The 25,793-nt window shown below is 47.6% G+C and overlaps 2 protein-coding genes, 1 long non-coding RNA gene and 2 gene segments (V, D, J or C); all 5 read left to right on the top strand.

Moving 5' to 3' along the window:
• The window catches only part of LOC123587584 (immunoglobulin lambda-1 light chain-like), an 876,584-nt gene that overhangs the window by 61,333 nt on the left and 789,458 nt on the right, over positions 1-25,793 (top strand). The gene's annotated exons all lie outside the window — the stretch shown is intronic.
• Positions 1-25,793, top strand: part of LOC123587586 — a 1,001,573-nt gene that overhangs the window by 209,580 nt on the left and 766,200 nt on the right.
• Positions 1-25,793, top strand: part of LOC123587588 (immunoglobulin lambda-1 light chain-like) — an 824,513-nt gene that overhangs the window by 37,407 nt on the left and 761,313 nt on the right. The gene's annotated exons all lie outside the window — the stretch shown is intronic.
• Positions 4,638-5,244, top strand: LOC123587596. The segment is given in 2 exon segments: positions 4,638-4,768; positions 4,886-5,244. Coding segments are annotated over 2 exon segments (405 nt in total).
• On the top strand, positions 8,754-12,231 carry LOC123587616. The gene is made up of 2 exons (XR_006707416.1): positions 8,754-8,850; positions 12,030-12,231. It is a non-coding gene; the product is annotated as an uncharacterized LOC123587616 (long non-coding RNA).

Below are 25,793 nucleotides of genomic sequence, written 5' to 3'. Positions count from 1 at the left end.
TAAGGGAAGACAGATCAAGGTCGCAGCAGATCTGTCCACAGAGATTTGGAAGGCCAGAAAGGAGTGTCAGGATATACTCAATGGGCTGAATGGGAAAAATATGTAGCCAAGAATCTTTCCTCCAGGAAGGCTGTCATTCAGAATGTAAGGAGAGATAAAGAGTTAACAGGGAAACAGAAGCTAAAGGAATTTGTGACCACTAAACAAATCCTGCAAGAAATTTTAAGGGGGAGACTCAGAATGGAGAAGACTCCAGGGTGCCCAGCCTCTTCGCGGGATCCAAAGATGCCTTGGCCAAGGCAGGGCTTCTGCTCCTCTCTGGGTCGCAGCCTGGGGACGAGGCTGACTGTTACTGTGCTACAGCTCATGGCAGTGGGAGCGGCTTTCATTGCTCACAGCATCTCAGATAGCGAGCAAGCGAGAGAAAATACCTGTGCACAAAGATCATGATTCCGAGCATCTTTTCAGTATGAAACTTACCTGGAGACACATGCACATGGGATTCTTCTGCTGAAAGATCTTTCCTTGAACAGGGAAAATAGAAATGCTCATGTTTGAATGTAATGTGAGAAAAAATTGGGCATCCCGGGAAGACACTGACAGTTGACATAACAGAGGCCAACCGCACGTCCCCACGGGGTCTGGAGAAGATGCACGGAAAAAAATACTGTGGCTGCACCTGAACGTGCTGCCCAGCAAACATTCATCCACACATCAGTGTCACCATGTGGTTCTTAAAGGGCTTTGTGTCACTACTGAGGTACCCACAGGTGATATATGGACAATAACCCTAGTCATAGTCAAAGTGCCCACTGTCTGAACCAGCTATTGTGAATCTGGACCAGATCCTGCAGACTCTCCCTGCCAACACCCCCCAAACCCTCCCTCTTCTTTCCCATCTTTTCCCGTGTCCCTCAGACTTTCAGTCTCTACCTCTGGCTCTTCAGGTCTGACCTCCATCTCCATGTTAGGATTTCAGAGGAAACTAGAAGTGATCTTGCTGTAGTTTCCTATCTCCAGGGTCCATCCCTTGGGAGGAAAATGGACAGAACATACAGCTGCATGTAGATCCCTCACATTCCCTTCCAGTTCTCGGACAACTGGGGAGTCCCCTGTCCCTCTGTCAACCCTTTGGATCAGACCCCCAAGCAGCTTCACCTCCATCCCTGCCCCCATTACACAGGAGTGTCTGTGTTTGGAAGAAGCAAACCTCACCCAGCCGGTGCTGACCCACATCTGCACCCTGAGAAGTGACACCATATATAGGCACTGGCAGAAGGCAAAGAGCCATCCCTGGTTTCTGCTGAGATCCAAATCAGAGTCAGATGCACTCCAGGGATCTTGGGTCTCCTATCATTTTCCGGATCCAAAGATGCTTTGACCAGTTCAGGTTTTCTGATATCTCTGGACTCCAGCATGAGGAGAAGCTGACTATTACTGTCTCATATGCCACGATAGTGCTAATGCTTATGTAGTGCGTCAGTCCCATTGGGAAGTGAGACAAAATCTCCCTTCACCCTCTGGGTCTGGTGATGTTACCCTTCAGGTGGCTCAGGGGGTGACTTCTGTGCTCAGATCTTCAACAGACTCTCCGTTGTCCCAGAGACAGATGATGTGACACTGTCATATCCTTTCCTTCAGTTATATTTTTAGACTGATGACCCATTCTCACCGTGTTCATGTTTTCAAAGGCAAACTTTGTTGCTGAGAGATAAAAAAAATATTCAGTGGAGATGTCCGAGAACAAAAGGTGTTGATTCCCAATCAGCTCTAGGGCTCAGTCGCAGATGGTTTGGGTCTGATTGCTTCAATTCTGGCCCTCAGGTTACGAAAACAGAATGAGGAGATAAATGGTAGTCGATATAGAGGCAATAAACCATCAATATATAAAAATTAAAGCAGTTCCATTTATAGTGATATAATTATGCAATTCTTAAGGATGTATTTTGGAAAAATTGAAAGCCTTGTATATGGAAAACTACAAAGCATCGTAAGAGAAATTAGAGAAAACTGGAATGAATGAATAGATATTCCTTGCTTGTGGATCTATATGCTGAATTGGGTTAAGGTAAGAATTCTTTGTTTTTTTTTTTTAAGTTTGTTTTTGAGAGAGAGAGAGAGACAGAGAAAGAAAGAGGGGAAGAGAGAGAGAAACCCAAGCAGATTCTTCCCTGTCAGCACAGAACCCTCTGATGGGCTCGATGCCATGAACCGTGAGACCACAACGTGTGCAGAAATCATGAACAGTACTCTGTGCCATCCTGGTGCCCCAGAAATGATTCTTTCTACGATTGTCATTCAGTAGCTGGTGTCAATAGCACCCTAGCACAAAACAGACAAAAATGGAATATGTCACACAAATAAGCAGAAAACTATTTCAAAGAAAATACTAAAAAAACAGTATTCAGTTATATACATGTATCACAAGAAATACACACAACGATGAAATGGGGTGTATTGTGGGGATGCAAGGCCAGTTTTATATTAAACAATCAGTCAATGTAATCTCCAATATTAACAGGCCAAATAAGAAAAAATCCTGGGGCACCAGATTGTCTCAGTTAAGCACAGGACTCTTGATTTCAGCTCAGGTCATGATCTCAGGGTTCCTGAGGTCAAGTGCTCCATGGGGCTCCACGCTGACAACATGGAACCTGCTTGAGATCCTTTCTCTCCTCTTCTCTCTCCCCATCCCCAGCTCAAGCTATCATTCTCTCTCTAAGTAAATAAATGAATACACTGAATTTTAAAAATTATTTTAAAAAAAACCCTGGTCTTATCAATCAATACAGAAAAAGCATTTCACACAATGCAAAACCTATTCATGACAAAGAATGAGAATGAATGAATGAATGAATGAATGAATGAAAAAGACAACATTTCTCAGAGAATGAAAATAGAGGAGCACATCCTCAGCTTGGTAAAGAAAATGATGAAACACCACAGCTAACACACACTGAGGTGAAGCTCTGAAAGCTTTTCCCCCAGGGTGGCAACCAAGGTCATCATGTCCAGTCTCAACACTACTGTTAGCCATAGGACTGGATGTGCCTGACCAAACCATAAGGCAAGTCAAACAATGAGAGGCATACAGACTAAGGAGAACAAGAGCCAATTGTCCCTATTTTCAGGCCAGAGGATGATATACGGGAAAAATTCAAAGGGAGCTATGAATATGTATGTAAATATATGAATTCAAAAGGTAATAAGCAATTTCGGGAAGGTGGCGGAACACAAGATCAACATAGAAAGATCATTTAGTTGCGTCTATACGAGCAATAAACTTTTGAAAAGCAAGGTAAAATAACACTTCAAACCACTCCATGATGAAGTATTTGGGTGAATATTTAACAAAACATGTACAGGACATGGATGCTGAAATCTCGACAATGCTGGGAAATGTGATCAAAATGGATCCCAAACTGTGGAGGGATATGTTGTGTTTAAGGATTAGAAGAGTCAATATAGTAGAGATGACAATTCTTCCCAATTTGTAGAGAAGTGTAATTCAATTCCTATCACAAGACAGAGTGGTGTGGATGAAAGGTAGACACAGTGGCCAAAGGAACAGAACAGAAAACTCAGAACCAAACTCACAAAAGCATGGATAAGAAATACTTATGGATACTTATGGATAAGAAAACCTTACTGACAAGGTTGCAGAAGCCTTTCAGAGGAGGAAGGATGGCCTTTGAACAAATGTCCACAGAACCACTGGATGTCCATCGAGAGAAATGAATCTCACCGAAAACTCTCACTCCATAAAAAAATTCACTAAAAGGATTATTGACATAATTGTAAAGTATACAGTTGTGAACATAAGAATGGAAAAAGTCGTCAGGCTCTAGGGTTTGTATAAACATGTTTAGATAAGACCCCATTAGCACAAGCCATAAAAAAACTGATACATTGGACTTCATCAAAGATAAATTCATTGTTTTCCCTTTCCTTGACAAATCACTTAGCCAATAAATGAGCTAAAAAATCGCAGATTAAAACAAAACCCAATTTATTGGACACTCGTTGGCATCCATCGCTACATTGCATAGGAGCTGAAAAACATTCCCAAGGTTTACAGATGCTACATCGCACACCAGTGCAGGGATGTGATGTCTGCAGCATCTTCTGCCAGATGTCAACAACTTACCACTAACGGGAGGTAATGTTTGCAACTCACAGAGACCAGGACTCCTTCTGAGCATGCAAAACACTGCAGTCATCAAGGGCAGTATTATGGGATCATGTTGGCCATGATTCAGCTCAAGGATGTGTGAACAAACGGAGCTGAGGAAACCAGCTGGGCTCTCAGGGCTGTTGGACACAGTGAGGTATGTGCCTGTCAGTCAAAAGGGGGCGCTGTGGGAGTACCCTGTGGTGTCTTCACAACTGCTCAGAACCTGGGCCTGGGGACTGGGCTCTGGGCTCCCTGATGGGAAGTCGGCACGTGTGTCCCTTCTGGTGTGGCAAGGTCCCCCGAGCAGGGACCTGTGCGTTGTGCATGCAGGTGCTTCCTCCCAGGGTTCTCCCCAGTGGTGAAGCCAACCTCCATCGTCCCCAGGGTGTGTTCTTCAGCTGGGCTGAAGCACCAGGGCTCAGGGAGGGGCTGGGCAGTCACTAGATGGACTTCATTTGCATGGACAGCTCCTCCTGTGGCAGAGGGTGGAGGAGAAAAGGAGGCCCGGGGCAGCCCAGCCCAGTGTGGATACTATGGTCTATGTCACCATGGCTTGGACTCTTCTAGTCCTCATGCTTCTGTCTCAATGGACAGGTAGGGGCTTGCCTCAGGGGCACAGGGGGATCTCAAAGGGTGCTTGCCATGCTCAGCATCCTGGGACATTTTGCCTGCATTTCAGGTTCCATCACTGATGAGTGTCTGTGTTTGCAGGTTCCCTGTCCCAGCCTGTGCTGACCCAGCCGTCCTCCCTGTCTGCATCTCCGGGAACAACAGCCAGACTCACCTGCACCCTGAGCAGTGGCTACAACGTTGGCGGCTACCACATATACTGGTACCAGCAGAAACAAGGGACCTCTCCCCGGTATCTACTGAGGTTGTACTCAGACTCAAATAAGCACCAGGGCCCTGGGGTCCCCAGCCGCTTCTCTGGGTCCAAAGATGCCTCGGCCAACGCAGGGCTTCTGCTCATCTCTGGGCCGCAGCCTGAGGACGAGGCTGACTATTACTGTGCTACATATCATAGCAGTGGGAGCAGCTACCCTTACTCACAGTGACACAGATAACGAGGAAGTGAGACCAAAACCCCTGGGTCCACAGTCCTTGTCTCGGAGCCTCTTTTTTTGAGAAGCTTCTGTGGAGGCTCCTGTAGGGGAGAGTCCTCTATGGTGAGACCTGTCCTTGAGGAGGTTGAAGTGACACACAAGAAATTTAATAGAGAACATTTGGGAATCAACGGAGACCTAGAAAGTCAAAAGACATGCAGGCAAAATGAGATCTATGTTTTTCTGAATTACATGGAAGGAGGTAGGGGTCTAGTATTCAATGCAAAGAAATGCACATCACGGACTGAAGAAGAAGAATAGAGTAGATGTTGGGAAAACAATGTGTGCAGGGCCCCTGGGAAATGATGGGACACAGAGGACTGTGACCAAACAGGCCCTGCTGGCCGCCCCTCCCCCACCACGGTCCCCCCCACCATGTCCATTTCCTACTGCAGTTGTCTGTGGTGCCAGCTGGCTTCCCAGAGCAGGTGCTCGTACTGAATTTTTTATTCAGTTGAAGAGACATGAAGAGCTTTTCCTGTGTGTGTGGACCTTGACTGCTTTTTAACTCAAAATAATCTTCATCCCAGGGAGCCTCGGTGGCTCAGTCATTAAGTGTCTATTTCTGTTCGGGTCATGGTCTCCCGGTTCCTGGGATCGAGCCCTGCATGGGGCTTTGTGCTGACAGTTTGGAGCCTGGAAGCTGCTTCAGATTCTGTGTCTCCCTCTCTCTCTGCCCCTCCCCCACTCATGCTCTGTTGCTCCCTGTCTCAAAAGTAAATAAACACACAAACATTTTTAAAAAATAATAAATAGGGGCGCCTGGGTGGCTCAGTCGGTTAAGCGTCCGACTTCCGCTCAGGTCACGATCTCGCGGTCCGTGAGTTCGAGCCCCGCGTCGGGCTCTGGGCTGATGGCTCAGAGCCTGGAGCCTGCTTCCGATTCTGTGTCTCCCTCTGTCTCTGCCCCTCCCCCGTTCATGCTCTCTCTCTGTCTCAAAAATAAATAAATGTTAAAAAAATTTTTTTAAAAAAATAATAATAAATAAAAAAAACTTCATGCCGAGTGGCTCATCGAAGGGAGGCCTGCCCTTGTGTCCTGCAGTTCCAGTAAGAATTTGCTATGGCTGAGGTCAAAGGTTGCTGTCTGCGTGCTTCTCTTGGATTTGACGGTTCCCTGTCTCACCCGTGGGTCTTCCATCTATTTTGAGTTCATTTTGGATTATGGGGTAAGAAAGTGGTGCAGTCGTTCTTCTGCACGTTGCTGTCCAGTTTACTCCACACCATTTGTTGAAGACACTTCTTCCCATTGGATACTCTTTCCTGCTTTGTCCAGCATGAGCTAGTGTATAGTGTCCTGGACCTGACACTTTCCAGGTTCCTCTGTCTCCCCAGGAGTCATTGTCAACCTGTGCTCACCCAGCCTTCATCAGCGTTACAATCGAGGAAACAGAATCCCTATGAGCAGGAAACCCAGTGACAGCGAGTGTCACTGGAGTCCCATCAGCAGGGCAGGACTTGCTTTGAACACCTGCTCTCCTGGGATGAGGCTGATGCTCAGGGATCCGTGGGTGAGTCTCTGTCCCCATGGGCGGCTGAGCCCCCAACCATGTCTGGGCTCCAGGTAGCGCCTGAAGCTGATCAGCGCATTGATTCTGGGACAGCAGCCTCAGTGCTGCTCCCTTGGAGCTCAAGGCCCACGGGGACACGAGGCACACTCTGCATCCTCTCAGGGCTGGACTGTCACCCCCAGACACTCCAGTGACACCTCCAGCCAGGATAGGCCTCTGCTGAAACGTCTGTCTCAAGTCAGGGCTACAGGGCCTGTGACCTCAGAGACACAATGCCCCTTATCTCCACCTCAGCTGAGTCAATATGGGAACTTTGAAAGAATTTTCTGGGTCAAATTGGCCTCAGCTAGTGGAATCATTCCTCTAATCAGCGGCGGCTGACTGAGCAATTTTTCTATCCTGAACACGGTGAACACAAGACACAGTGACTATTGCTTTACCCACCCTGAGAGGAGTCTGAGCCCTCATCGTTCCATGCAGCAAACTCTGTGTTTGTTCATTCCACCAGAGAGATCAGTGTGAAGTTCACTGGAACAGGCTCCTCATGGTGTTTCCCAGGGCACCATGTTGGGCTTTCCTACTTTACCTGTTAGACCAGACCTAATATGCAGAATTGTTATTAAAATAATAATAATAAAAATGAATCAAGTGATTTAAGCAAGGTATTGGCCCCTCTTCAACCAAGAACTAAATGTCACGTATTTTCCATTATGTTTTCACGCATTTGGCAACCACTATTTTAAATCATATTCTGTCTGCCAGAAACATGGGTCCGGGGAAACACACTCGCAATTGAACCTGTACCTTCCCATTGACACTGTCACTGACTTTAAATCACTCTTTCAGAGTTGAGGTTTTGGAAAAAATGACACACATTCGTTTTAAGGTAACAGTTGTCTAATAGGTGATTAACACATGAAGTCTGCCAACAGGTCCCTGTCAGAACACCTACAGCTGTCACTCCTTCCCTCCTAGAACTTCCTGCAGGTTTGCCCTTTGTGCTCTGAGGTCAATGCCACACACAGCCTCGCTTGGCAGGGCTCTTGCAGAGTTGGGTCTATGTGCTTGCAGAACAGATTATAGGGGGGAATCTGTGCCCACAGTGTGTGGAGAACTGTTTTCTAAGCTGGTGGAAATGGTGACAGATGACCGAGGCTTTTAGGGCTCAACCCTTCTAGGAACAGACACGAGGGCTTCTACACAACCCGGAAAGGAGTGCTCCCCAACTCCTCAGGGCTGTGTGAACACGAGTGGAAGGGGAGTTCTGGAAACCAGGGAGGAATCCCATAAGAGGAACGGCCAGCCTCCTGGATGGGAGGGAACACCTGTCCATGGAGACCTGTCACTGTTCTGAGCTTGATCATGATCTCAGAGGAGTGTGTCCCAGAGATACCAGCTCAGTCTTGACCCATGAACGAGCAAGGGAGCAGTGAGGAGGCTGGAGCTGTCTCTCTGATGGGCGCTGGTCACCATGTCACACAATGGCGTGTCTGTGACTGGACACTAGGGGTCACTCAGGGCCTGGTTCTGAGGGGTCAGGGTTATTGACTCTTGGGATCTGCCACCTGGCACTGCCTTTGCCTTCTGCTCAGGGCTCCCATCTTTGACCTCTCCACCCCCTGGCCCCACACAGCCCCTGCCCTGCCCACCCCTGTCCTCCTCAGGATGAGGAACCAACCGGGGCCTGTGAAGGGTCAGAGAGCTGGGGGTGTCATGCATGGATGGGCCCTCCCTCTCTCAGAGGATGAAGAGGGGAAGGAGGGGTTAGGGAAGATCTGCTCAGCAGTGGGGTCACACAGGGCAGGAAAGGTGATGACCCCCACCGTGGCCTGGTTCTCTCTCCTCCTCATCCTACTTGCTCGCTGCACCGGTGACTGGATGCAGAGACAGGGGAAGGGGCCCTGCTTCCTCCTCTTGTCTCTAGACCCCATCCTCATCCTCTCTGTCTCTTCTTCCAGGGTCTTTGGCCCAGTCTGTGCTGATTCAGCCATCTTCAGTGTCTGGGTCCCTGGGCCAGACACTTACCATTTCCTGCACTGGAAGCCCAGCCAACATTGGGGCCGGTTATTGTGTGTTTTGGTACGAACAGCTCCCAGGAATGACCCCTAAAGCCATTCTCCATGAGCACACTTGGCCTGTGGGGTGTCCAGACCAGTTCTCTGGCTCCGGGTCTGGCAACACAGGCTCCTTGACTATCACTGGGCTCCAGGCAGATGACGAGGCTGATTATCATGGCTCAGTGTGGGACAAGAAACTCATTGCTTATGCAGTGCCCAGTCCTTTGGGGAAGTGAGACAAAAATCTGCTGTTTCCCCATCAATAGGGGTCCTCTTGCAGCCTTCCCTCTTTGGCCAAGTCAGCTGCTTCCTTCGTTTGGTGTAAACTGTAGTCTGAGAACAATGTCAAGGAACTTTGGTTAGCAAATGATCCATATTCTATTAACTTCAGGCCCCCAAGCCTGTCCTCGGCAGGAACACATTGTAGGAGATTCTCCTTCTGAGGAGAAATTCCTGCGTGTCAGGGGCCAGCTGTCCTGGGGACAGAGTCTGTGACAGGTCAGGACAGAGCCAGGAACAAAGAGTCCAGGTGTGTCTGAGTGTTGATACCCTACTGCCCAGATAATGTGCATCCACAGCACTTCCTGAACACCTAGCGTGTGCCACAAATGACTCTAGGGATGTGGGACCCATGTGGACGTGACAGGAAGGGTCCCCATGTTCAGGGAGTTGACAGTGTCTGGGAGAAGAGAGAGGACACAGAACCTAAACGTGTTGTAAAGGAAGGTTGTGTCCCAGGATCTTGAGGAGTGTTGAGGTCTTTGGGGTTAGAGCTCGACCACTGTAGAGTTTGATAGTGAACCCCATACCCGATGCCCAGAAATGGCATCCCAGTTGTGCACAGATAAGGAAGGATTAGCAGGGGAGCAAGAAGGTGTGACTTGGCAGGGGCTGTGGATGAGTCGTAGTCAGGTTTGGGGCTCCGGATGAGAGGTGGAGGGTGGGGAAGGTCAGGGGCCTCATGATGGGAAGGAATCAGGGGCTGAGGATGGGGAAGGGAAGGAGAGGAAGAACATGAAGACTGCCTCTGTGTGAGCTGCTGTGGAGTTACATCAACTTTCTCTGAAGTTGTTCAGATTTACTTTGCACGAATCCTGGGAAAAGGGCAGTGTTAGTCCAGCTCAGTTGGTGGGACCAAAGTCAAAATGTTAGGTTTGAGACTTATAGCCAGACATTGTGGGAAGCTATGGAAATCAGGTTCTAGTCCAGGTTTTAATGAACAGGATTAGAATCGAGTATTTACCCATGTGTTTATTGAAAAAAACTTTTTTCCTCTACGACCACCCTTGTTTTTACTCCTTACAGCCAAATGGACATTCATTTGTTTGCCAAATAACTGTGGTTTCAAAAAGAACCTGGTGTGATGATTATTTACCTAACTACAGCAAAATAACTGTTGACCGTATACACTCTTTAAAACCTGCTTTGCTGGGACTTTTATAAGAAAGCTCTACGGTGAACATTTAGCAACCCCTGCAGGCCAAAAGTCCAGCCAAACTGGTGCCAAAAACCTGCCAGCAGACTTAGCCTGCAACGCCTACAGAGGTGGGTAATTTCTCTGTGCTCAGGGTCCCAGTATATCCCAAGTTTCCTGCACCTTCCAGAAAATGTCCTGCTTGACGCGCTGGAAGAGTTCCTGGGAACTCTGTAAGCAGGTGGCAGGCTGATACTTCCAAGAAGCTGCATTGGATCCATAAAGTCAATGTTAGGACAAAATTACTTTTCTTCTCCTTCAACACAAAATGTATTCCCCTTCTTCATACTTTTTCCCCCAAAAAACACATGTCTTCCTTTCCTGGAACACATAGTCATTTTCCTTCTTATTGTTAGTCGTCTAAATTATATTTGTTAGAATTCCTAACTCTAGATACCTCAGTTTTCTAGTGAAAATTAAATAGGAAGCAACTGTGAACTGTTTGCTATGCCAGTATTCTTCAGATTAGCAACTTTATGAGTACATTTCACAATTTCTAGAAACATAATAAAATATTTAAATAAAGAACAACCCAAGTTTACTAATGGGCCCATATTTATTTTTATAGTGTTTCTGTACTAAGACAAAAGTAGATAAAGAGATGGTTAGTATGAACGTTTTATTATTTTATCTTATTTACCTTGCAAAACAGATAAAGAACTACAATTGTTAGGAAGCTATACTCTCCGTAGCAGTTGGTAGATTACATGCAATCCCTATCAAATGTCCAAATGTCTATTTTGCACTCTAAGAAAAGATGATCTTAAAATTTCTGTGGAATTGCAGGGACTCAGAACATCCAAAAAATCCTGAAGAAGAACACATTTTCAGGACTGACAACTCTAGATTTCAAAACTCACTGGGGCACCTGGGTGGCTCAGTTGGTTGGGTGTCCAACTTCTACTCAGGTCATGTTCTCACAGCTGGTGGTTTGAGCCCCGCATTGGGCTCTGTGCTGAAAGCTCGGAGCCTGGAGCCTGCTTCGGATTCTGTGTCTCCCTCTCTTTCTGCTCCTCCTCAGCTCACACTCTGTGTCCATCTGTCTCTCTCTCAAAAATATATAAACATAAAAAAATTTTTTTTTAGATTTCAAAAGTCACAAAACTAACTTACGAAGCTACAGTCAAGACCAATGCGGTACCGGTCTATGGACAGACAGAGATAAATGAAACATATCCCAGAGGCCATAAAGAAATCATTCATCTATGGTCAATTGATTTTCAAAAGGGTTCTCAGAGAATGTAGTCTGAAAAAAAGGTCACTCCAACCAATGTTGCTGGACCAACTAGCTATCCACAGACAAAAGAATTAAGTTAAACCCTTACCACATACTATAAACAAAAATGGATGTAAAATGGATCAAAGATCTAAATTTTAGAGCTAAAACTATAAAGATCATAGAAGAAAGCAAGAGGGAAATCCCCATGATTTTTGAGCTTGGGAAGAGATTCTTCACATAGGATATCATAAGAAACACCAAAGAAAGGGGGGGTGGTGATCATCAATTGGGCTTCTCAAAAGTTCCTATTTTTGTACACCCAAAGATACTATCAAGAAAGAAAATGCAACCCTAAGTACAACCGCATCTCCCAGAGGCCACTGAAGGAGATAAGAAATGCCTGGGACAGCCCAGCTCCAGCCATGGGTTCTCAGTAGGACTGTGACCACCATGGTGTAACCTCTTCTCCTGTGTTCTCTCCTTACTGCACAGGTAAGGACCGTCCTCGGTGACCCAAAGCAGCCTCTGAGCCTATGTCCACACCTTTGGATCAGACCTCCAAGCAGCTTCACCTCCATCCCTGCCCCATCACCCATGAGTGTCTGTGTTTGTAAGTTCTTTCTGCCAGCCCATGCTGGCTCAGACACCCTCCTTGTCCGCATCTCTGAAGAATCTAATAGACTCATTTTCACCCTGAGAAGTGACATCATTGTTGTTTTAAGAAATATGCATAATGGTGCCAGTAGAAGCCATGGAACCCTCGGCGGTATCTCCTGTGATTCAAGGCAGGGTCAAATACCACACCAGAGATCCCAGTGCCCTGTCGTTTTCTGGATCCAAAGATGTTTTGACCAATGCATATGTTCTGACGTCTCTGGGATCCAGTGTACAAGGAAGTGACTCTTAGTGTCATATATGCCAAGATAGTACCAATGCTTACACAGTGCTTTAGATCCATAGGGAAGTGAGAGAAATTCTCCCTCCACTCTCTAGACCTGGTGGCATCCCCTGTCAAGAGGTTCCAGGAGTGACTTTTGTTGTCAGATCTTCCAAAAGATTATTTGTTGTCCGGGAATAAGATGACCTGAGAGTGCCATATCCCTTCCTTCAGTTATGTCTTCAGAGTGGTCCTTATTCACCCTGTGTTCATATTTTCGAAGGCAAACTAGCGTGTTCAGAGTTACAAATGACTCAGTGAAGAAGAGCCTGGCTGTCTCAGTGGTTAGAGCATGCAACTCTTGACCTTGGGTTCGTGAGTTCAAGCCCCACTTTAGGTACAGACATTACTTAAAAATAAGCTGTTGAGGGTCAACTGGGTGGCTCAGTTGGTTGAGCGTCCAACTCTTTGATTTCAGCTCAGGTCATGATCCCAGGGTGTTGGGATCGAGTCCTGTGTCAGACTCCACACTCACTTTCTCCCTTTTTGCTGACATAGAGCCGTTGCTGAGCTCCTGAATTCCCTGGTGCTGGGCAGTGCCTTCCCAATGAGCAGATCTGAACAGGTCCTTTAACAAGGAAGATAGACAAAATGACTATCACACATGCAAAGTGATTTCCAACTTCATATGTCATTGTGGTATTACAAATTGAACAAGGACGTACCAGAGGCCTCCGATGACTATGGCTAAAGTTCAATACAGTGACAGCACCAATACTACCGAGGATGTGGGGCAGCAGGAACTCTCATTCACTGCTGGTGGGAGTGCGAAAAGCCCCATCCCTTGGGAAGATTCCTTGGCAGTGTTTTCTACGGCAAACAAAGCCTTAATGATATAATGCAAAAAGAACAGTCCTACAGCTTACTCTAAATGAGGTTCTTGTGTGCAACTAGAATATGCACCTAAATGTTTGTTGCTTTCTTATTTATGATTGCCAAGACTCGAAAGTGACCAAAGCATCCTTTAGAATGGGTAAACAATATCTGTATGTCCACACATGGAATAGGACGCAGGAGAAAGACATGAGTTATCAGCCACAAAACACATGGATGAAACTTCCATGCATATGTGTTAGTGTCAGAATCCACCGTGAAGAGTCTGCAACAGTGAGCAGGGGGGATGAGGGGCAGGGACCCAGGCCCCAGCTCCGAGCCCTGGGTCACTGTGCATCCCGTGTCCACCAGACGGCACTGGTGCTCCCCCAATCCCTCAGCTGGCAGGTTCCCTCTCCTTGTGTCTAGCAGGTGCTCTTGATGATTTGCACAGACAGGATTGCAAGTCTCCCAGAACATGGAGGTGAGGTCACAAGATGGCCTTGCAGTGGTCCCTGCTGGATGCCCAGCCCTGCTCTGTCCCCACACTTGCAGCACCCTCATCAGGGTTTGCTGTGTCTTGTCTCCCCTGCTCTGGAGGGACCCGGCATGCCCACGTTACGTGTCCTCCTGTGTGAGTGTGTGTCCCCTAGGTGAGCTCCTGTCCACATCCGGCACCCAGAGCCAGCATGCATCTTCTGAGCTGTATCATTGGGACAGATGGTTTCTATTGCCTCTTGCGTGTGTCTTGTCCTCAACTCCATAGTGGTTCACAGGTTGTACTGAGTCAGGACTGCATGTGTCCGTCTCATCAGACCCCATCCATGGACGATACCTGATGTACAGCAGGGCCTTTCTCTTTCCCTGGAGGGTCACTCTCAGGTGGTGGAAACACAGGCACCAGGGAAGCCTGCATTGGGAAAGGAGAGGTTCACCCAGGCACCAGCAGGGGGCACGGTGACAAGGTCTGGGACTTTCTGCAGGATGGGGGCTCCCTGCCGAGTAGCCCTCCAGGACAGAAAGCCCCAGGGCTGGACCCCTTGTTTCCAGTGGGGACAGGGCAGGTGTGTCCTCGCTGTTCCTGGAGGAGTCCCTGAACCTGGGCCTGTATGTGATCCCAGCATCTGCTTCTTCCAGGCCCACCCAGGGGGAAACTAGTGCATCACACAGTCTTCCTGTCAAGGGGCTGCAGACCTCTAAGTGCACAGGAGCAAGCAGCAGGGGTGGGTCCCATTTGCATGAGCAGCCCCTCCTTTTGAGCTCTGTGAACTGGGGATAAGAGAGGCCCAGGGCAGCCCAGCCCCGGCTCTGTGGTCTAGGAAGGGTGTGTGTCACCATGGCCTGGATCCCCGTCCTCGCCGTGCTCCTCTGCCACTGCACAGGTAGGGACAGGACCCAGTGTCCCAGGGTGGGCCTGCAGCCAGAGTGAAACCCCTGTGGCTCAGCTCCCTAATCCCATGTGTGCTGTTCCTTCTCTTCCCTCTGCTGTGTCTGTGTTTGCAGGTTCCCTGTCCCAGCCTGTCGTGACTCAGCCAGCCTCCCTCTCTGCATCTCTGGGAACAACAGCCAGACTCACCTGCACTCTGAGCAGGGACATCAATGTTGGAAGCCATAGCATATACTGGTACCAACAGAATCCAGGGAGCCCTCCCCGGTATCTCCTGTACTACTACTCAGACTCCAGTACACAGTTGGGACCTGGGGTCCCCACCCGCTTCCCTGGATCCAAAGATGCCTCGGCCAATGCAGGGCTTTTGCTCATCTCTGGGCTGCAGCCTGAGGACGAGGCTGACTACTACTGTGCAATCTGGCCCAGTAGTGCTGATCACAGTGACACAGACACATGGGGAAGTGGGACAAATACCCAGTCTGCTTAGGCCACTGTAGTCTGAGTCTCTGAAGTCTAATGTAAATTGAATGCACAGTTACTATACTTGGGTGTAGCTACTGCATCTGAATGTCCTTCTTCCCAGTTTCCTATCAAACAAACCTGTGTGAACTCTCCGGAAAATAGGAAAACAAAGAAAGACAAAGAACAACAACAATGAAGCAAACCAAAGACAACAAAAAAGTGATAATGATGCAGAAATTTTGCCTTGTGATTCACACGTAAAAATTAGAGCCTGTGGATTTCGCTTTTTTTGTCTTCACAAGGGTCCATCAACTTGCCTTAGATTTCTGGTCAGAGTCTACAGACCATCCGCGAGGCAGACAGTCCTCTACTGCATGGCCTGAGTTCCTCTAGGAGTCAGAGCAGAGGCCCTCCCTTCCCTCCAGGCTCCTGTCCTCAGGCTGACTGAGTAGCTCTGTGTCCCAGCGTGGAGACACTACGGAATCACAGACACAGAGCTGGCCTGGCCCACTGGCTGGGTATCTGCCCCTCATTTGTGATGTCGGGAGAAGGTGACTGCCCCTGGGAGAAACTGTGTGTGCCAGTCAGCAAACTTCTCCGTGGGGCTTGTGAGGGAAAGGGGGGAGTGCCACCATTGCAGCAAAATTCTCAGTCTGCTTGGGAGATTTTACAGTCGTGAGGTTCCTACAGCTGACACCATCAGGGCCCACGGGTAGCCTTGTGGCTGGTTTCTGGAGCCCAGAAAAACGGACTGTGTCCTCTCCTCTCTTACCACATCGGGGTTGCCCGTGATCCATGCAGTAGAGGGGCTGCGGGGCACCATGTTGCATAAAGGAAGTCTATCCCCTGAGCCTTTCCAGGAGAAAGTCTTGTCATTTGTGACAACATGGACGAACCTGCAGGGCATGACCCTGAGAGAAATAAGGCCTACACAGAAAGGCAAATGCTGTATCTCATTTACATGTGGAACCTACAGGAAAAAGATAATAAAATCACTGTCAATTTTTAGTGATGGCGATGAGTTAGAATAAGGTAACACATATAAAGATGGAAAAGAGATTTGTGTAAGTGCAACTTCTTAAACATAATTTCCATTTTTCGCTAGTAATTTTTAATTATGAAAATACACACAACAGATATTTACTCTTTTCATTACTTTCTTGTGCAATTCAGAGATATGAACTATATTCACCATGTTGGGTGACCATCACGACTCTCCATTTCTCAAAGCTTTTTATCATCCCAAACAGTAACTGTGCACCCAGGAAGGGAATGGGTCAGCTGGGTGTACAGAGAAGCCAGGGCCCCAGGAGCTCATGCCAATGCAGGAAGCAGCAGAGGGCAGAGGGCAGCTCCCATGGGGCTCTTTGCGGATGTGTCCTGACCCAGGTGGGAGTGTCGTTAGGCTGTGCTTCCTACCCCGGGATGACCACGTGGGTGCACGCTCAGCCCATGGCACGGGGATCCGTGTGCCCGCTGCAGGGGGTCCAGAAACTCCAGCTTTCTTTCCCAAAATGTGTCAGGGAACATCCGTGAGACCTGAGGTCCTCCTATGAGGCATCTGCTGTATGATTCATGCCTATTCTTGTCTGAATTCCCTGCAAAATCCATGAGTGCTCTCCTCCAGAGACTGAGGAAAGGCCTCATTTTCAGTCTACATTCTCTGTGCTTGTCAAGCGGAACTTGCACTTATTTCTGGTCTTTTTATTTATATTAGTTGGGTACTTTCAGCTTTATTTATTTATTTTAAGAGAGAGAGAGGGAGGAAGGAGCAGAGAGAGAGGGAGTGAGAATCCCAAGTAGGCTCAGAACCCGGCTCAGGGCTCAATCACAGAAGTGGAGATCATGACAAGAACTGAAACCAAGAGTCTGACACCCAACCGACTGAGCCACCCTATTTCTGGCCTTTTGAATCTGTACCATTGATATATGTGTCTGTTTGGGGACTGATACCACACCAATTATAGGTAATGTAGAAAATGCAAAGTTTGATAGATGATAGAGAGATAGAATATACTCACGTGATCTATAGCCATGCACCGTCATTGATCAACCTCATCCAGTTCAGTGCAGAGGTAATGGGGACTGGCCCGCCAGAATGGGAAGTGAGATGAGAAAACTGAAGTGTCCCCCCAGGTCCTCAGGAAAAAGGTTGTGGAGGGGCGTGCATGCTCTCCACTCTTGTGCTCACTGGGCGGAAACATCATCCCCCAGTGGTCGATGACTCTTGGCCCCAACAACACAAGTCTCTAGTGGGGGGAGCCCAGGGTGATTCATGCTGAGGAGGCCCTGTGTCTGCAGCAAGGACTGAGGTGTGGTGGCACCTGCAGAAGCCCTGAGGGAGGAGAAAGTCTGGCCCTGTGTGGGGGTGGACAGTATGCCAGGCTGACTGAAGTCCTTAGTGCCCTGGTGTCTCTCTCACAGCTCCAGGATGTCCCTTCCAGTCATGGGTGCGGCTGGACACCTAGACAGCAAGGGGCGCTGTAGGCCTGTGCCTGAGTGGTGTCTGTGTGGGGAGGGGTCCCAGCTGAGAACCCAGGCCTGGAGCCCTGCCTCGTGCCCCCTGCAAAATTGTGCCTAGAGGAGTTTCCCTAGTCCCACCCACCCCACACTCAGCTGTCACCACATTCAGTCCCAGGGGAGGGAGAGATTTGCCTGAAGGCTTCCTCTCTCTCTTCCAGGAAGGGAGAGGATAAGAGAGGCTTTGTGCAGGTCTCTCCCTTGAGGGCTCAGAAGCACAGCCTGGGGTGTCTCCACCCTGGCCTGGACGCCTCCCCTCCTCACCTTCCTTGCTCTCTGCTCAGGTTACTGGCTTTGGAAAGCGGAAGAATTGCTTTCGGGGGACCCCTAAGTTGCTTGTTTCCCCCATTTTGAGAACACACTGTGAGTAATAACCTGATACTGACCCGTGTCTCCACTGTTGTGTTGCTGGGTCCTGGGCACTGTCTGTGTTGACACAGGAAGCCTCTTTATCAGGGTCTGTGGGCTAGAAGTTCACTCTCAGCTGCACTGGAATCAGCAACAATGTTGGGTTGTATTATGTGGGCTGGTACCCACAGATTCCCCACCATGTCCCCAAAGCTGAGATGCTCAGAAGCACTAGGCCCTCTGGGATCCCAGCTGGGTTCTCGAGAACAGGGCCTCTCTGAACATCTCGGGCCTGCGGCCTGAGGACGAGGCTGGTCATTACTGACACAGTGCTCTAAGCCCGTGGGCAAATGATACAGCAACGTGCCCCAGTTTCCCATGGTCACTGCCAGTGACAAATAAACAGGGAGACCGAGGACACCCTGGAGGGTCTGAGGGTCCGACTCTCTGAGCACAGAACAACTATGAAGAATCAGTGATAGTAGCTTCCCCTCCTGTTGTTTTCTTCTAAAAATAAGACAAATCTCTTAAGATAATTTACAGGCATAAAGTGCGGTCATTTAAATGGTACGATTCAGTGGTCTGTAGTATGTTTCCTGAGTTTGGCGAACATCATCAGGATCAAATTGACAACATTTCCATCACCTGCAGAAAAACCCCTGACCCCCGAGCAGTGAGTCCATGGCCCCCTGCATCAGCCCTTTGGAGCCAAAAATTCCTTTCTGTCTGCAGTGATTTTCCTGTTGTGCACATTTCACAGGTGCCGAATCACAGACCACGTGCCCCCGGAAGCGCACCATTCAGTGTCATCAGCGTGTGCATTGTTGTAGGAACATCACGGGCACCATATTTAAATACAGGGAACGTTTCATCGTTTCCTCTAGAGACGGGTTCATCTTGTGCCGAGGACACGCGGATCTATCTAGGTGGCTGCAATTTTAATAGAGGCTGTCGAAATAACATAATTACTTTCCATGATGGTGTGTAATCACAGATTCTTCTTTAAAAGTTCATTTTCCGATGAATATTGTCCCCCATTGTCATTTTTTATTTTGTAGATTTCTGCATGCTGAAATTTTGTTCAATAATTTAGCCAGTGTTGTTTATTATTATGAAAAATAATATTATGTGTTACAGTCCATATTTCAAGTTTTTGTCTCATACATTTTCCCTTTGCTTGTGGTGGGGTGTGGGCTCTGTGGCCTTTCTCTTTTTCCCATTCCCTCATGCCCGGCAGACTCTACATGTCTCCTCCCCACTCTTTTTCCTTAGTGAGATGTTTCCAGAGCGTCCCTCCTGACTTGACTTTCTCACCCATCGGCCCACAGCACTGCATCTGAGACCTCCCGTTTCACTATTGCTCGCCCTGGATGCCTGTCCTGGGGTCAGGGCTTGGGTCTCTCCACTTGCTGTCCTGTGTCTTCACTCTCAGGGGCTTTTTCGAGTGATGGTGGTTCAGACCCATGGCTAGCTTTCCCCTTCTGTCACCCACAGCCTTTTCGGGAACTGACTTCTCTTTCCACTGCCGCTCATGATTTGTGGTGTGAGCCTGGGAGCGAGGCCACCAGGGATTCTTAACAACAGATACCTTTAAAATTATTTCATTTTTTTCTAAGTTACTTTGATATAAAGGGTGAAAATGAGCAGACAAAGATAATTTTAAGAAAACTGTTACTTAATATTTGTCTGAAATTTCTTCTTAATAGCCTTAAATGTCACTAAAACCACAGGTAGAGAGTAGAGAGAAGAAGGCAGGTTTCCAAGTTAAGGGATGAAATATATTACTTAGAAGTGTTGGAGCTACTTTGAGTTCACTCCTTGGTGAGGTACAGGCAGAGGCTTCAGCAGATGCTGTCACACAAAGGAAACTTTATTTGCCACAGATAAGGGGATCAGGGACAAGAATTATCAAAGCTGTGACTCCTTGAGTGGAGGCGAGTGGGTTCCTTTCGTTCGGGGTTAGGATGGATACCCAGAAAAGGGAGTTTTGTCATCTTATGCAAGAGTGGGCATGAGGTTGTGCAGGAATATGGAGAATAAGAGCTTGTGTCCCCATCATGTGGTAGGTCAATGAAGCTTGTCCTCCTCCTAGGGCAGAGACTTAACGTTATAAAGAGGCAGAGGTCCCTGGAGGACACTCCCTGGTCCATCTGCACTGGTGGAGCTGTTGCAGGAGATAAAACTGGTCTAGGCTCCCAGGCTCTTTCTGCTGTTTGCCTCTGAAATACACTGACATTCCTGTGAAAAAGAAGGGGTGTCAGTGGGGGTCCTGCTGGTGACTGTTTTAGCCTCATTAACCTGTGGGGCAAGGTTTCAATCCTGCAAAAACAATTCAAGCATGTGCTTTAGGTCAATGTTTACTTTTGTTTCTGGGCTGGGACTTTTCCCTCTGGGTCATTGTCTCTGAAGCACTCAGGCTATTTCCTGGCCTGGTGGAGACTGGTAGGTTGGCATCCCCTTTGTTCTCCTCAAACCCTGAACTCCTGACCTTGTTGCATTTCTGTTTTCTTTTCCTCCCAGGAAAGTGCTCAGTATAGGTGCTGGGCAAGCAGAACCTGCAGGGCACAGACCACAGAAAATAGCTGGGGGCCTCAAATGAGTGCTCTTGGGGCAGGAAAGCTGTCTCCTCTTTATATACAGAGATTTTTTCCCACCTGGGGACCCCTTCAGTTCTGCTTTCAGATGGCTCAGGGTATTTAGTTTAAAAACATGGTGCTAACAAGCGGCTCTGGGCAGCTTAGTCAGTTGAATGTCGGACCTCAGCTCAAGACATGTTCTCCTAGTTTGTGATTTCAATTCCCAAGTCCACCTGTCTGCTGTCAGCAAGGAGCCTGCTTTGGATCCTTCATCCCCTCTCTCTCTGCCTCAACCCTGCCTTCTCGCGCTCTCTCTCTCAAAAATAAATAAACATTAAAAAATATGGCCCTAATAAGATAATTCAGTAAACTCATGAGTAATGTATAAAATAAAGTTTGTATTGATTATTTCAATAAAAATTTCAGTAATAACGAGAACTTGTTATATGCTAAAAACAAAAAGGATTCTTATCATATTGCCAACAATGTCAAGATGCTAATATTATTGAGCAGAGAGCTGGTTCCGAATTCAGGCTCTGCTGTTTGCCACTAGAAATTCATTCAATACTTGAGAGACAGGGGATGGTGGGAAAGGAATGGGTGCTTCCTCAGGAAGCCAGCAACCTGGGGAGATGTGGACAAATGTCTCAAAGATCATGTTCTCTGTCTAGGAGAAGTCCTATACTTTTGTACGGGAAGGTGCAGGGAATCGTAGCGGCTCTCCATGGGGGAGAAACAAGTGTCCACGTGGCTAGTTCTCTGTGGACATGAGCCTGGCAGTGCCAGATCTGTTGGCATCATTGGCAGCTGCTCCAAATGTGGTCAGGCCTTCGCCTCTGGGAAAGGTCAGTCCTTCACTCCTTCCTCAGGACAGTGGCCTGCAAATCTAAAGAAAGTAGGGTAGTTCTGTTGCAGATCAAGGGTCTTAGGTCATCGCACAAAGAGTGTCTGTGCTTGAAACAACTTCCCCCGAGAGACCAGAGGGAGAGCTGTTACATTCAGATGTGTGAAATCTATATATGAAGGGAACTGTAAACTGTCCTGAAGAATGTGAAAGCATATTTGAAATGGTGAACTGTCGAAGACTCTAAGTCTAGAGTTCTCTCTTGTCTAGCAAGAGAGGGGGACACTGGATGAAAAGCGAGAGATGGCTAATGACCAGGAAAAGACAAGAGCCCCAAATAAGGGTCCTTGCTCTGTATTTATTAAGATCAGAAGGCTTACAGATTTGATGGGTGTGCACAAAGTGACAAGGAAATTGTGAGCATTGACTTGCGGATGTGAACGAAAAGGGTTTTTGAAGATATACAGTGTTTGGGGTTTGGGTCAATAGAAAACAAAATCCTGGCACAGAGCAGATGGGCAGGTGGTTGTTACCATGGTTGTTAATGGCACCCTGTCTGTTTATCTGAGCCAGCCTAGGCGCTAAGGCAGACAGGGGCAACAACCTCAGGGTTAACGAGGCACCTTTTCTTTTGTTAACCATCTCTGCTCTGGGCTGCTTTGCCTGCAGTGTAGAGGTCTGTAGCTCAATTTACCTCTTTACCTAACTTGGTCCTTTCCTCGGCTGAAGGCAGTTTTTCTGCTATAGTACTAAGTTGGAGAGTGCTTCTGCGCTGAATGCTTAATCTTGCTTACCTCATATACCTTTGTATGGGGAGCCTTTGTGCCTGTCCTTATTTTAGGCCTTTTCCCCTCCCTCTCTATTATGGGGGCTCTGCACCCCTTTCTATTCTGGGGGGCCTTTACATCCCCCTAGTCTTGGGGTGCCAATCTGGTTTGCCCAAATTCAGTTGTGAGCATCCTATGGCTTTGTATTTCTTTAGGTCGTATTAACCCCTTGGTGTAGGCCCGGGGGACTCCTAAGCTCATCCCCCACAGTGAACATCTTCTTTTGTCATCAAAAAGAAAACAAAACATAAGCCTGTTCACAATTAGTGGGTGACGCCATGAAACTTACATTCTAGCTTCTATTTTCCAGTGTGGAGTCTGGGTGGAAGATACTTTCTCACTTCAAGGACATTGAAGAAGTCTGACTGTGCACTGTAGATAGGGACAGCCCTAACAATGGACGACAGACAGGAATGTGAGAAATGAAGGATCACAGGGGGTCTGACTTGGGAGGCCCTGAAGAGAGTCTCATACATTCTCAGTGGGAGCAGCCATCACGGCCATGTGCCCCTGCAGCCAGGCAGCTGGGGGACTCAGCTGGAGAGGGAGCAGTACGTGGACTTGATGGGCTGGGTGGTCAGTGAGGTGGGTGGGACTAAACCTCGAGGGGTATGTGGGATGGATTGTGATCATGCTAGTGATGACCCAGGATTTTAAGAAAGTGAGGAGGGACAGGGAGTCTAGGGAAGTGAAGAAACCAGCAGGAAAAGGGAGAGAGAAAATGCCATTTCTTCCATGTCATAAGTATCCTCTCACCCATCCTCTTACTGGACAAGAGGGAGTGGTATCTGTCTCACCAGGGCTCCTGCCTTGTCTCCTTGACACCAGAGTAGAAGTAGAAATAAATCAGTTGCGATAATAGCCAAAGTATTAAATGACAGCTGAGGGGCCCCCGGGTGGCTCCGTCAGTTAAATATGTGACTTCGATTCAGGTCATGTTCTCATGGCTACCGAGTTCAAGTGCCATGTCGGGCTCTCTGCTGACACCTCGGAGCCTCCAGCCTGCTTCCCATTCTCTCTCCCTCTCTCTCTGCCCTTCCCTCACTTGGGTTCCATCTGTCTCTCTCTCAAATATGTATAAACATTAAAAAAATTAAAAAAGAAAGACCGATGAAAGCGTCTCCCTCACTCTCTCAGGTAGGATGAATTCTCTTCCACTTCCTGCACAGCTCAAGGCCTATTTGTGCTCATGGAAAAGAATGAATGAGTATATGAATGAGAGTGATAAAAGTTTTCAGAGAACAAAATATAGAAGAGTACAGCTTCAGTTTGGTAAAGAAAACTATAAAACACCTTCCCTTCGGTGAACACACACAGAAATGAAGCACTGAAAGCTTTCCCACCTCGGGTAGGGAGCAAGGCCACCATGTCCTATCTCAACACTGCTGTTCCACATAGGACTGGATGTGTCTGTCAGAACCATAAGACAAGACAAACAATGAGAGGCATTCCGATGAGGAAGAACAAGAGACAATTGTCCCATTTCAGGTGAGAGAATGACCTACCGGAAAACTACAAAGGAAGCTACAATTAAGTATGCCAATATATAAATTCAAAGACTAATAAATACTTTTGGAAACATTTTAGAATAAAGATCAACATAGAAAGATCATATAGATGTATACATACTAGCAATAAACAGGTGAAAATAATAAAAAAAAACCCCTTAAAACCACTCGATGAACTATTTCGGGGCATATTTCACAAAACCAGTATAGGCCACAGGTGCTGAAATCTGGACAATGCTGGTAAATGTAATCAAAGTGGATCTAAAACAAGGAAAGATAAGTTCTGTTCATGGATTAAAGACTCATTATAGTAAATATGCCAGTTCTTCCCAAATTGGATAAAAGTGTAATTCAGTTCCTGTTCTAGCAAGTCAGGGTGGTATGGATAGAGGATAGACACATTGGCCAAGATAACAACATAACACCCAGAAACGGACCCACAGAATGAAGGATAAACACTTTTTTTCTTTTACAAAGTAGAAGAAGCCTTTCAGAGGAGAAAGGATGGCCTTTTGGACAAATGGCCACAGAACAATTGGATATCCTGAGAGAGAAATGAATCATACTTAAAACTGACTTTATATATATTTAAAAATCACTAAAAGGATTATAGACATAACTGTAAAACATAAAGCTACAAACATAATAAAGGAGAAAATATTCAGGATCTAGGGTTTCTATAAAAATGTTTAAATAAGACACTGTCAGGCTAACCCATGAAAAAACAAGAAAAACAAAAATGACACTTGCTAAATACGACTTCATCAAATATAAATTCATTGTTATTTCCGTTTCTTTTTAATGTAGTAAGCCTAGGAAATTATCTAAAAATATAGAAGATTAACATAATACTCAATTCCATGGACAGAGGCCGGAATCCATTGCTTTAACGCACAGGAGTTTTCAAACATTCACGAGATAGACATATTCTCAATTGTAGGCCAGAGCAGGGACGTGAGGTCTGGAGTATCTCTTCTGCAAAGAACTGGCAACTTACCATTTAATTGAGGCAAATGCCTCCAAATCCTATGGACTAGGGCTTCTTTGGAGAGTGAAAAATGCTACGTTGATCACGGGCAGCACTACAGGATCACATTATCCAAGATTCAGCTCAATGATGTGTGAATAAACAGAAGTGAGGAAACCCGCTGGGCTCTCATGGTTGTGGGACACAGTGGGGTGTGTGCCCTTCAGCCAGAAGGGGGCGCTGTGGGACTGCCCTGTCTCCCTACACAGGGCCTCAGTGGGGACCATTCACTAAAAGGAACCTGGGACTGGGGACTGGGCCCTGTACTTCCTGAGGGAGACTCAGCAGCTGCGTCCCTTCTGGTGTGGCAGAGTCCCCACTAGAGCAAGGACATGTGTGTTGTCTCAACGGGTGCTTCCTTGCAGGGGTCTCCCCAGGGGTGAAGCCAACCTCCATCGTCCCCAGTAGGTGATGTGAGGTGGCAAGAGTGACAGCTGACAAAGATTTTCAGTGTGGAACCCTGTAAGAATGCGCACGAGGGATGTGGGCTTCTACCCACAACCTGGAGAAAAGGTGTCCCTGTGTCCTCAGTGCTGAGGGAGCTTCTCGGAAAGGAAAACTCTCAGACCAGAGAGGAAGCAGGGAAGGGGGAAGAAATCGGCCTCCTTCACAGAACTGGCCATGTGTCAATGTGGACCCATCGCTCTGTGGCCCTGATCCTCATCTGTGTGGTTGTACAGGAGTCACCACGTCAGTCCTGCCCCATCAATTAAATAGCCAAGGGCGCTGTGGACAGACTCACTATGTGGAGCCAGAGGAGAGCACAGTGTGTCCTCAGGGGATCGGAGGCCACACAGGGGACACCTGGCCTGTCCCGAAGGAAGGGGATGGTGGACAGAGCAGTGGGAAGGCAGGAACTCTGATGAGATCTGCTCACCATGTCACATATGCTGTGTCTGGGCCTGGACACCAGGGGGTGGTCGTCACCTACTTCTGAGGGTCGGCCATGATTAGAGCTGGGACCAGTATGTGGACAATGCCTGTGCCCTCTGCTCAGGACTCCA

Source organism: Leopardus geoffroyi, chromosome D3 (assembly GCF_018350155.1).
Source record: "Leopardus geoffroyi isolate Oge1 chromosome D3, O.geoffroyi_Oge1_pat1.0, whole genome shotgun sequence".
NCBI classification, from domain to species: Eukaryota; Metazoa; Chordata; class Mammalia; order Carnivora; family Felidae; genus Leopardus; species Leopardus geoffroyi.
This window is presented reverse-complemented; position numbering and strand designations above follow the sequence as displayed.